At 47.3% G+C, this 12649-nt stretch overlaps 2 protein-coding genes across 4 annotated transcripts in view; both read right to left on the bottom strand.

Annotated features, from left to right (window-relative positions):
- LOC121546156 (arginine-glutamic acid dipeptide repeats protein-like) overlaps positions 1–623 on the bottom strand; it is a 339630-nt gene extending 339007 nt beyond the window's left edge. For both annotated transcript variants that reach the window (XM_045209565.1, XM_045209566.1), the window contains exon 1: positions 338–623. The gene's annotated coding sequence lies outside the window, so the exon portion shown is untranslated. The remainder of the gene's footprint in view (positions 1–337) is intronic.
- A 3713-nt stretch (positions 624–4336) lies between these two features.
- The window catches only part of LOC121546155 (alpha-enolase), a 34566-nt gene continuing 26253 nt past the window's right edge, over positions 4337–12649 (bottom strand). For both annotated transcript variants that reach the window (XM_041857203.2, XM_041857202.2), the window contains exons 8-12: positions 10899–11096; positions 10052–10253; positions 9496–9604; positions 8345–8403; positions 4337–4993 (exon numbers count right to left, since the gene is read on the bottom strand). In XM_041857203.2, the coding sequence (XP_041713137.1) occupies positions 4930–4993; positions 8345–8403; positions 9496–9604; positions 10052–10253; positions 10899–11096 (632 nt within the window). In that variant the 3' untranslated portion in view covers positions 4337–4929. The remainder of the gene's footprint in view (positions 4994–8344; positions 8404–9495; positions 9605–10051; positions 10254–10898; positions 11097–12649) is intronic.

Raw genomic sequence — 12649 nt, 5'->3', positions numbered from 1 at the left:
TGCCACTGTGATAATACCATAGTATCCTCAGATGATCTCGAAGACAAAGGCAATAACTGTCAACAAAACCTAAGGCTTTGATTGCTAACTAACTAGCAAGCTAGTTAGCTGCTATTAGCTAACGTTAGCTTGGTGACATTTCGTTGTCATCACCACACCAACGACCCAATGACCCATCAAGATAATTCGTGATACAACTAAAGATACAAATAGCTAGTTAGCTACATAAGCTAGCAAGATAACGTTACTTATTTGATTTGCCATCACGCCCCCTTTTTATTCGTGAACATCAAAGCAGGAGTATAACTTAGACAGCAACAGCTATTCCAACACTTACCTTGGAGGGCTTGTTTTACACCATCTGTGATTTGTTTGAGATTTGACTGCAACAACAACAAACAATAGCTCAGACAGCTAGCTAGCCAGCCAAGTGCTGCTACACAGGGGAGTAGCTAGCCTAGCTAGGCAGCCACGAGCCACTGGGGGGACTATTAATAAAAACGCAACTGACCACGTTTGATAATTCTGTCATAAAATGATGGAGTATGGATTACTGAGGGAGTAATCGGTGTCGGGGTATTTTCTCTTCAGTTAGCTAAAGAGACACAGAATGGGGAAAAGCAACACCAAGCATGACACCCCCTCTTCTTCATCTTTGGATGTGGAGATCGGGCATTCCATCTACTGGTGAATTGCCGCCATCTACTGTAGAAGAAATGGGAAATTCCAAGAATGTGATGTATCAGTACCAATTATGTATTATACACTGAGTGTATAAAACATTAGGAACACCTTCCTAATATTGAGTTGTACCCCTTTTTGCCCTCAGAAGAGCCTCAATTCGTTGAGGCATGGACTTGACAAGGTATTGAAAGCGTTCCACAGGGATGCTGGCCCATGTTGACTCCAATGCTTCCCACAGTTGTGTCAAGTTGGCTGGATGTCCTTTGGGTGGTGGACCACTCTTGATACACACGGGAAACTGTTGAGCGTGAAGAACCCAGCAGCGTTGCAAATCTTGACACACTTCAACCGGTGCGCCTGGCACCTACTATCATACCCCATTCAAAGGCACTTAAATATTGTATCTTGCCCATTCACCCTCTGAATGGCACACATACACAATCCATGTCTCAAGGCTTAAAAATGATTATTTAACCGGTCCCCATCCCCTTCATCTACACTGATTGAACAAGTGACATCAATAATGGATCATAGCTTTCACCTGGCTTTCGTCAGTATGTCATGGAAAGAGCAGGTGTTCTTAATGTTTTGTATACTCTGTGTAAATCATTGGTCAGTACAGAATACTAACTTTGTTGTTACTTAGGGTGTGTTTTATTAACCGATAAATCAAGACGCTGTGAGCTTCATTAACAATACACAAGGTACAACACATGTATTACTTCAGCGGTCACAGCTTTCATTGGTATATTTGTTTCAGAATGCAGTAAAGCAGACATGGTTTAACAAATGAAATCATTATAAAGCCCTTCAACAAAAGCTTGTACACCCTGCTCGTGTCCACACTAACTAATAACTTGGCCTTATTTAAAACTGTTCGTTTGGATCCTGGATGCTGATTGGACGAGCAGTGTGTCGTATTGGACGTCGCAGCTAACAGTTCTATCTGAAAATGATCACTGCGCCTCCATAAGAATATCATGTTTATGTTGCTGTCTTTTATCTCAAATTGCACATTATTTCCGCTTGCTTTCAGCCTAGCATTTAGTTTGGTACAGCGGGGGTTAGTTTAAGCATCGCTGTCTGCCTGTCTGACTTCGAAAACAATGTTTCACTTTTTTAATTTCGATCTCTGTCGTTAGGCATTATGAAGTTACATAATGATGTGTTTGTATTGGTTACATAAAATGAACAAAGTAACCTGGATCAGTGATGTATCAAAATGTCGTGCAACATTTTGTGCCAAGTCATATGTAAGATTTGATATGACATATTTTATAACGGTCCATTACACGTTACTGTATGCTGTAATCAAAGAACAATCTAAGGTATGATAAAGAGAGACCTCTAGCGTTAACATCTTATTTGACTCAGTGGTAGGAGCGTAGTGGTGCTTCACAGCAGTAACCACCAGGTGGCGTATGACTCAAAGAAAATAGATTGAAGTGCAGCTCTCAAGGTCAGTGCCCACAGATTTTCGACAGATTTTCTGTCCCCTGAATCAAATCTGTCTGGCAAAACACATCATTAAGACCCATTTCCTTACTGAAATGTAGTTGATTTCACTCCTTCACTATGATACTGTGGTAGCAGTACCTGCATCACAGGAGGTTGGCTGCACCTTCACTGGGGAGAATGGGCTCGTGCTAATGACTGGAGTGGAATCAGTGGAATGCTTTCAAATACGTCAAATACATGGTTTCCAGGTGATGCCATTCCATCTGCTGCGTTCCGACCATTATTATGAGCCTCGACTGGTCCTGTATAGTAGATGTATGTATACTTGGTTTATTTTCACTGCTCCTAAAACCAGAATTATAAACAGTTTGCCTCTTGCTGTATATGATCATCCTCTCGAGTGGCGCAGTGGTCTAAGGCCCTGCATCGCGGTGCTAGCTGTGCCACTAGAGATCCTGGTTCGAATCCGGGCTCTGTTGTAGCCGGCCGCGACCGGGAGACCCATGGGGTAGCGCACAATTGGTCCAGGGAATGGCCAGCAGGGATGTTGGTAGAGCATGTCGTTAGCAACGCCAGGGCTGTGGGTTCGATTCCCATGGGGGGCCAGTATGAAAAATAAATAATGTATGCACTCACTAACTGTAAGTTACTCTGGATAAGAGTGTCTGCTAAATGACTAAAATGCAATGTATTAAGGATAATGACATGTATACAGCTAATCAATGGTGGCAGCCAGGTCTATGCATTTCCCCAAAGGAATGAACTTCCAGCAGCCCTGTACTGTACTGTACTGTACTAATGCTGCTGACTGAACATCCATCTTGGCAGGGCTCAGTCAGACCTGGATTCAACAGTATTTGAAATAATTTCAAATACTTTATCATCGAACCACTAGAATAGTCTCAAAACGTCAAACCCCCACCATCTGGTAATCCAGGCAGACTACAGGAAACGCTCAACGTATTTGAAAGATTTCAAAATAGTATTTAAACCCAGGTCTGTAACTCACAGGCCCTGCAAGGGGAGCCAGTGCATCCAGAAATGGCGTCCCCGTCCCTCTTACCGCAGGCTCCTGTTACCGCCGCTCACTGGCAGTTCCAATTACATCACAACATAGATAGCTAGGGACTTCACAGAAGAGCCACTTATAAACAGACCTCAGGTCTGTTCTCCCAATTAAAACCATTATACCTGTTCTCTCACTTATAAACAGGCCTCAGGTCTGTTCTCCCAATTAAAACCATTATACCTGTTCTCTCACTTATAAACAGGCCTCAGGTCTGTTCTCCCAATTAAAACCATTATACCTGTTCTCTCACTTATAAACAGGCCTCAGGTCTGTTCTCCCAATTAAAACCATTATACCTGTTCTCTCACTTATAAACAGGCCTCAGGTCTGTTCTCCCAATTAAAACCATTATACCTGTTCTCTCACTTATAAACAGGCCTCAGGTCTGTTCTCCCAATTAAAACCATTATACCTGTTCTCTCACTTATAAACAGGCCTCAGGTCTGTTCTCCCAATTAAAACCATTATACCTGTTCTCTCACTTATAAACAGGCCTCAGGTCTGTTCTCCCAATTAAAACCATTATACCTGTTCTCTCACTTATAAACAGGCCTCAGGTCTGTTCTCTCGCTTATAAACACGCCTCAGGTTAAAAGCACTTTCATTTAGCAGGTTTAGATGGAAAACAGCTTGACACCTTTTGACACCTTTTGAGTTAAAAAAAGTAATTTTGATGCAGTGATGCAAAGGCAAAGTGTCACGTCTCCTCCCGTTGCTCCCCTCCGGCGCTCTGATTCGCCGGTCTACTGAGCCACCGGTCTGAGCGCACCACCTCGGCAACACCGGAATGGAAACCCAACGCACCCTGATCACCTCCAGCGCACCTGCACCTCATCTCATCACCACCCCTATATAGCCCAGGACTGTTCAGTGTTGTGTTGTGTGTGATTGTTAGTGTCTTGTCGTGTACTCACACGTTGTTGTTCTCTTGCTCAGTGTTTAAGTAAACCTTTACATTGTTAGATGTCTGCGTCCTGCCTCTTCGTATCCTCAGTACTCGTCACACAAAGAAATATGACTCTGGTCTATGGTCTATGTTTCTAGGATGATTTCAGTGTCTCTGCATTTTGTGATCCAGAAACTTCCAGATGATATTATAACAAGAAAGCACACAGAAAGGCAGAATGACATCCCTTGTCTGTTTCAAAGGTTTATTTCCGGTAATTCTGCCAACGCTTACAGTAGCAACACTAGGACTTCTCTTCAGAGGCGACACATTGCACATACAGTACTGTCTGTCCTGCCCAATAACAGCACAGTGCTAAACTTACAGTAGCTCTCCACTAGAATAATAATCCTCATTAGGAGACAACCAAGAATCACTACAACTCACAAGAAGCGAAAGAAAGATCTCTCATCACACGATAAGGTTACACTGACACAAAGATCTCTCATCACACGATAAGGTTACACTGACACAAAGATCTCTCATCACACGATAAGGTTACACTGACACAAACAGGACTAACTATTCAGAAGTCCTAGAGGTTGGGTCGGTGGTGGTGCATTATGGTCAGTGCAGTAGAAGTTAGATTAGAGTTTCCTAACGTGCTAACGGAACCACAGCCTTGGACCTTGGGGGTTACATTTCAATGCCACTCCATATTCCTTCCTCTGGACAGGGCAGTGCGTAGAGACCTAGTGTGGCTTTATGTGCTGGGGGTTACTGTACTTATGCAGGATGAAAACACGAAGACCCAAGGAGAAGTTGAACCTCCTTAGATTGGATGCCTGAAGTTCTGGCCAGCGAAGACAGCTTTGTCTCCAAGCTCCTCCTCAATCCTACGGAAGGTAGTCAGACAGTCAATTTGGCTGGATGTTTCAACAGTTGAAGTACTAAAATAGCTCACTATTATCCTTGATAATGGTACATTAAGATGAGCGATATAGAGCTCGCCAGCTTGTAGTCCTAAAAACCAGAAATGAGTTACCTCTGGTTCGTTTAGCCATTCCTATGGGGAAAAATGAATGGGGAAAGAATTGGGTTTTGGGATGAACGTCAAAAATAAGGTCTGAGGTTAACACAGGCTTAGGAGATCTTACAAGTTTTGTTCTATGAGATAATATCGGTCAGTTAACATGACCTTTATTAATTATTAAAAATACATAAACGCTTCAAAATTCATCAAAAGTGACGTTAGCTGATGAAGATGTGTCACGATCGTCGGAAGGAGCGGACCAATACGCAGCGCGTGGAGTGAACATGATGACTTTATTAATAAAGCAACCACGACAAAACAACAAATGACGATAGTGAAGTCCTAACGTAACAATACACTGAACTTGGAACAATAACCCACAAAACACAGGAGAAAACACACAGAATATATGGCTCCCAATCAGAGATAACGAGCCGACAGCTGACACTCGTTACCTCCGATTGGGAGTCATTAACCAATCACCAAAACCACAAACAAATGAAACTCACCCAACCCCAACACCACCAAATGAAATACACCCTGGCTCTAACACACAGTCCTTGGAGCCAGAGTGTGACAGTACCCCCTAAAGGTGCGCACTCCGGGCGCACCAGCATACAGTCTAGGGAGGGTCTGGGTGGGCGTCTGTCCCCGGTGGCGGCTCTGGCCCCGGTCGTGATCCCCACCCCACCGCAGTCACAACCTGCTTCGGTAGCCTCCTCCCAATGACCACCCTCCAACTAACCCCACCTGGACTAAGGGGCAACACCGGACTAAGGGCAGCATCGGACTAAGGGGCAGTACCGGACTACGGGGCAGTACCGGACTAAGGGGCAGTACCGGACTAAAGGGCAGTACCAGGCTAAGGGACAGCACCAGGATAAGGGACAGCACCAGGATAAGGAGCAACACCGAGCTAAGGGGCAGCACCTGACTAAATGGCGGATCCTGGCTGGCTGGCTCATGGCTGGCTGACGGATCTGGCTGCTCGTGGCTGGCTGACGGATCTGGCTGCTCGCGGCTGGCTGACGGATCTGGCTGCTCATGGCCGACTGACGGATCTGGCTGATCCTGTCTGGCAGAAGGCTCTGGCTGATCCTGTCTGGCAGAAGGCTCTGGCTGATCCTGTCTGGCAGAAGGCTCTGGCTGATCCTGTCTGGCAGAAGGCTCTGGCTGATCCTGTCTGGCGGAAGGCTCTGGCTGATCCTGTCTGGCGGAAGGCTCTGGCTGATCCTGTCTGGCAGACGGCTCTGGCTGATCCTGTCTGGCGGAAGGCTCTGACGGCGTTGGGCAGACGGGCAGTTCAGACGGCGTTGGGCAGACGGACAGTTCAGGCCCCGTTGGGCAGACGGCAGACTCTGGCCGTCTGAGGCGCATCGTAGGCCTGGTGCGTGGTGCCGGAACAGGAGGTACCGGGCTGAGGACACGCATCTCAGGGCTAGTGCGGGGAGAAGCAACAGGGCATGCTGGACCCTGGGGACGCACCGTAGGCCTGATGCGTGGTGCCGGAACTGGAGGTACCGGGCTGAGGACACGCATCTCAGGGCTAGTGCGGGAAGCAGCAACAGGGCATGCTTGGCCCTGGGGACGCACCGTAGGCCTGATGCGTGGTGCCGGAACTGGAGGTACCGGGCTGAGGCCACGCATCTCAGGGGCTAGTGCGGGGAGTCGGAACAGGGCATGCTGGACCCTGGGGACTCCCATAACGCCTAGTGCGGGGAGCCGGAACAGGGCATGCTGGACCCTGGGGACTCACCTCACGCCTAGTGCGGAGAGCAGGAACAGGCCGGGCGGGGCTGGCGACGCGCACCGTATCCCTGGTGCGAGTGGCCGGAACAGGCCGGGCCGGGCTGGCGGCGCACCGTATCCCTGGTGCGTGGAGTAGGAACAGGCCGGGCTGGGCTGGCGAAGCGCACCGTATCCCTGGTGCGTGGAGTAGGAACAGGCCGGGCTGGGCTGGCGAGCGCACCGTATCCCTGGTGCGTGGAGTAGGAACAGGCCGGGCTGAGCTGGCGACGCGCACCGCATACCTGGTGCGTATGGCAGGAACAGGCCGAACCGGGCTGGCGACGCGCACCTTACACTTAGTGCGAGGGACCGGAACAGGCCGTACCGTGCACGGGAACACACACTACTGGCTGCACCTCGGGACTAGGAACGGGCCGGACCGAACTGGTTACACACCCCAGTACCTCACGCCGTGCCTCAACACCTTCCTTCCCTGCTTTACCCAGTAGCCCCCTTGACCTGGTAGCCCACTGAATCCGTCCCTTCTCTGCCTCCGTCAGCCCCTTAACCTGGCAGCCCTCTGACTCTGCCTTGTGGCAGCCTCCTGCTGCTCCGTCGCCCAAGCCATGTGCCCCCCAAAAAATTTCTTGGGGTTGCCTCTCGTCCTTCCGACGATGATGGCCCTGCTGATGCCGTTGCTCCTCTCGCCGTCGCCTCTCCACCGTCTCGTTCCATGGTCGGCGATCCATACCGTCTAGGATCTCCTCCCAAGTCCAGGACCCTTTACCTTCCACCAGTTCCTTCCATGTCCAGACCCTTTGTTCCTGGACGCGCTGCTTGGTTCCTTTATGGTGGGTTATTCTGTCACGATCGTCGGAAGGAGCGGACCAATACGCAGCGCGTGGAGTGAACATGATGACTTTATTAATAAAGCAACCACGACAAAACAACAAATGACGATAGTGAAGTCCTAACGTAACAATACACTGAACTTGGAACAATAACCCACAAAACACAGGAGAAAACACACAGAATATATGGCTCCCAATCAGAGATAACGAGCCGACAGCTGACACTCGTTACCTCCGATTGGGAGTCATTAACCAATCACCAAAACCACAAACAAATGAAACTCACCCAACCCAACACCACCAAATGAAATACACCCTGGCTCTAACACACAGTCCTTGGAGCCAGAGTGTGACAAGATGATCTCATAGAACAAAACATATAAGATCTCCTAAAGCCTGTGTTTACCACAGACCTTATTTTCGGTGTTTATCCAAAAACGCCCCATTTCCCCATAGGTTTGACCAACGATCCATGGCGGAGTTAGCGCCTAAAAAAAAGACGCCATTACTATTGCTCTCTATTTGGGCCAAACCTTTACATCAAAGGATATATCTAATGAAGAACATATGACATATGATATTACTAGTGACAATATTTTATACAGCTGAGTTAAGAGTTTAAAGACGGAGCTCACCTGAGCAGCTGGTTGTACTTAGCTAGACGCTCAGACCTGCACGGGGCACCGGTCTTGATCTGGAGAAGGACACACAGCACACCACATCATATCAGTTATTTAAGTTCACTGGAACACAGCACACCGCATCATATCAGTTATTTCAGTTATCTGGAACACAGCACACCGCATCATATCAGTTATTTAAGTTCACTGGAACACAGCACACCGCATCATATCAGTTATTTCAGTTATCTGGAACACAGCATACCGCATCATATCAGTTATTTCAATTATCTGGAACACAGCACACCACATCCTATCAGTTATTTCAGTTATCTGGAACACAGCACACCACATCCTATCAGTTATTTCAGTTATCTGGAACACAGCATACCGCATCCTATCAGTTATTTCAGTTATCTGGAACACAGCATACCGCATCATATCAGTTATTTCAATTATCTGGAACACAGCATACCGCATCATATCAGTTATTTAAGTTATCTGGAACACAACATATCAGTTATTTAAGTTCACTGGAACACAACATATCAGTTATTTAAGTTCACTGGAACATAACATATTCGTTATTTAAGTTCACTGGAACACAACATATTCGTTATTTAAGTTATCTGGAACACAACATATCAGTTATTTAAGTTCACTGGAACACAACATATTCGTTATTTAAGTTATCTGGAACACAACATATCAGTTATTTAAGTTCACTGGAACACAACATATTAGTTATTTAAGTTATCTGGAACACAACATATCAGTTATTTAAGTTCACTGGAACACAACATATTAGTTATTTAAGTTAACTGGAACACAACATATCAGTTATTTAAGTTCACTGGAACACCACATATTAGTTATTTAAGTTCACTGGAACACAACATATTCGTTATTTAAGTTCACTGGAACACAACATATTAGTTATTTAAGTTCACTGGAACACAACATATTAGTTATTTAAGTTAACTGGAACACAACATATCAGTTATTTAAGTTCACTGGAACACAACATATTAGTTATTTAAGTTAACTGGAACACCACATATCAGTTATTTAAGTTATCTGGAACACAACATACCAGTCACACCAGTAGTAATATCTGCCTAATAAGATAAATGTAATCTGTTATCTGATGAGAAGGTGTATCCTACCTGTCCAGTGCAGAGACCAACGACCAGGTCAGCGATGAAGGTGTCCTCAGTCTCTCCAGAGCGATGGCTGACCATCACCCCCCAGCCGTTGGTCTGGGCCATCTTGCATCTACGTAGGAAACAGCGAACACATTCATTAGCTAGTACAGAAACGTACACATACACATCACAGGAGGCTGGCGTGGCGCCTTCATCGGGGAGGACGGGGCTCGTGGTAATGGCTGGAGTGGAATCAGTGGAATGGTATCAAACACATCAAACACATGGTTTCCATGGTGTCCAGGTGTTTGATGCCATTCCATCTGCTGCGTTCCGGACATTATTATGAGCCGTCCTCTCCTTAGCAGTCTCCACTGATACACACAATGTCCCCATATGTGTTTGGCACCGAGGTCCACACTAACATCCATTACATTTTCCCCTTTCATCAGTCTCCCTACCTTCAGCACTGTCTGAAACAATGGCAACAAAATGGCTGCCAGTGGAGTGACCCTCCACTCAGTGATGGAGCCAGTCTGAACCAAAATGGCCGACTGTGTGTGGGACAGTTACTCACGCCTGCAGGGACTCTGTGACGGAGCCGATCTGGTTGACCTTGAGCAGCAGGCAGTTGCAGGCCTTGTCGGCCACACCCCTGGCGATGCGCTTGGGGTTGGTGACGGTCAGATCATCACCCACCACCTGGATGCTGGTCTCAGCCGTGAACTTGGACCATGCAGCCCAGTCATCCTGGTCGAAGGGATCCTCAATGGACACCACTGTAGAAGACAGAGGAGAACGGTTGTAATGGGTTAGCTGTTTGAGCACGTTGCTAAAGACAGAAGAAGGGGTGAGAAAGAGTGACGCAACTCTAAAGCCCTAATTGACTGCAATTACAAAATACATTGTTCAACTGATTTACTTTAGGTTCCCATACATCAGAGCCAAAACAAAGCTCGTTGTAGGCTACAGTAGCGTTACAGTAGGTGTGGCTGGAGATGTCCCCTGGAGATCCACGAGGCTCTGGCCTCTAACGGGTAGCAGAAGTCAGGTCCAAATGGCACCCTATTCCCTACATAGTGCACTACTATTAACCAGAGCCCTGTGGGTAGTAGTAGTGCTATATAGGGAATAGGGTGCCATTGGGGATTCAATATAATGAGGATCAGTATAATCATCCTTCATCTAGTGGTAATGGCACTGCCGACTCCAGGCAACCTATCCCCCTTGGTGATGGGGGCCCTGGACAAAAGTAGTGCACTATATAGGCAATAGGGTACCGTTTGGAAAGCATCAACATTTTTTACATTTTACATTTTAGTAATTTAGCAGACGCTCTTATCCAGAGCGACTTACAGTTAGTGAGTGCATACATTATAAAAAAAAAAAATGTCATACTGGCCCCCCGTGGGAATCGAACAGACCTGGGTAATCTTTGACGAAGCTCTTGTAGAGGTCTCCCAGCTGGTCTGGGGTGATGTAACGGCTGGGGTCGTCAGGTGACTTGAAGTCCAGGTCGTACTTCCCGTCCTTGTAGAACTCGGAGGCAGCCACGTCCATGCCGATCACGATCTTCTCAGTGTAGCCAGCTTTGCCAATGGCTTCCTTCAGCAGCTCCAGAGCTGAGGGGAACACAGATTAATAAGGGTTAAGATTCCCTCACGGTAAATAACGAGATTTGCTTGGCTTGATATATTTATTTTCTTATTTAAATAGCGTACAATACAATTCACAAAATACAATATTGAGTAGGCTATAATTTGTGGCCAAATCACTTTAAGTAACTTCAAACCAAGTCATTGAACTGATTTGAGTTGATTTGATCACAAATACAAATTATAGCCTACTCAATATTGTATTTTGTGAATTGTATTGTACACTATTTAAATAAGAAAATAAAGCCCCAGTAGGAGAATAAATCCTCAAACTTCCAGTTTCTTCATGACCTCTGCTAAGTGCCCAACTGGGGCTTCTGCCATCTTAGCACCTTGACCAATAACCTGTCATTGAGCTACACGGAGCTACACTGACCTGGCATTGAGCTACACGGAGCTACACTGACCTGGCATTGAGCTACACGGAGCTACACTGACCTGGCACTGAGCTACACGGAGCTACACTGACCTGGCACTGAGCTACACGGAGCTACACTGACCTGGCATTGAGCTACACGGAGCTACACTGACCTGGCACTGAGCTACACAGAGCTACACTGACCTGGCACTGAGCTACACTGACCTGGCACTGAGCTACACTGACCTGGCACTGAGCTACACTGACCTGGCACTGAGCTACACTGAGCTACACTGACCTGGCACTGAGCTACACTGACCTGGCACTGAGCTACACTGAGCTACACTGACCTGGCACTGAGCTACACTGACCTGGCACTGAGCTACACTGACCTGGCACCTTGACCAATAACCTGGCACTGAGCTACACGGAGCTACACTGACCTGGCATTGAGCTACACGGAGCTACACTGACCTGGCATTGAGCTACACGGAGGTACATTGACCTGGCACTGAGCTACACGGAGCTACACTGACCTGGCATTGAGCTACATGGAGCTACACTGACCTGGCACTGAGCTACACAGAGCTACACTGACCTGGCACTGAGCTACACTGACCTGGCACTGAGCTACACTGACCTGGCACTGAGCTACACTGAGCTACACTGACCTGGCACTGAGCTACACTGACCTGGCACTGAGCTACACTGAGCTACACTGACCTGGCACTGAGCTACACTGACCTGGCACTGAGCTACACTGACCTGGCACCTTGACCAATAACCTGGCACTGAGCTACACAGAGCTACACTGACCTGGCATTGAGCTACACGGAGCTACACTGACCTGGCATTGAGCTACACGGAGGTACATTGACCTGGCACTGAGCTACACGGAGCTACACTGACCTGGCATTGAGCTACATGGAGCTACACTGACCTGGCACTGAGCTACACAGAGCTACACTGACCTGGCACTGAGCTACACTGACCTGGCACTGAGCTACACTGAGCTACACTGACCTGGCACTGAGCTACACTGACCTGGCACTGAGCTACACTGACCTGGCACTGAGCTACACTGAGCTACACTGACCTGGCACTGAGCTACACTGACCTGGCACTGAGCTACACTGACCTGGCACTGAGATACACTGACCTG

The sequence above is a fragment of the Coregonus clupeaformis genome, chromosome 30 (assembly GCF_020615455.1).
Source record: "Coregonus clupeaformis isolate EN_2021a chromosome 30, ASM2061545v1, whole genome shotgun sequence".
In the NCBI taxonomy this organism is placed as follows: domain Eukaryota; kingdom Metazoa; phylum Chordata; class Actinopteri; order Salmoniformes; family Salmonidae; genus Coregonus; species Coregonus clupeaformis.
The sequence above is the reverse complement of the archived record's forward strand: the minus strand, read 5'-3'. Positions and strand labels throughout refer to the sequence as shown.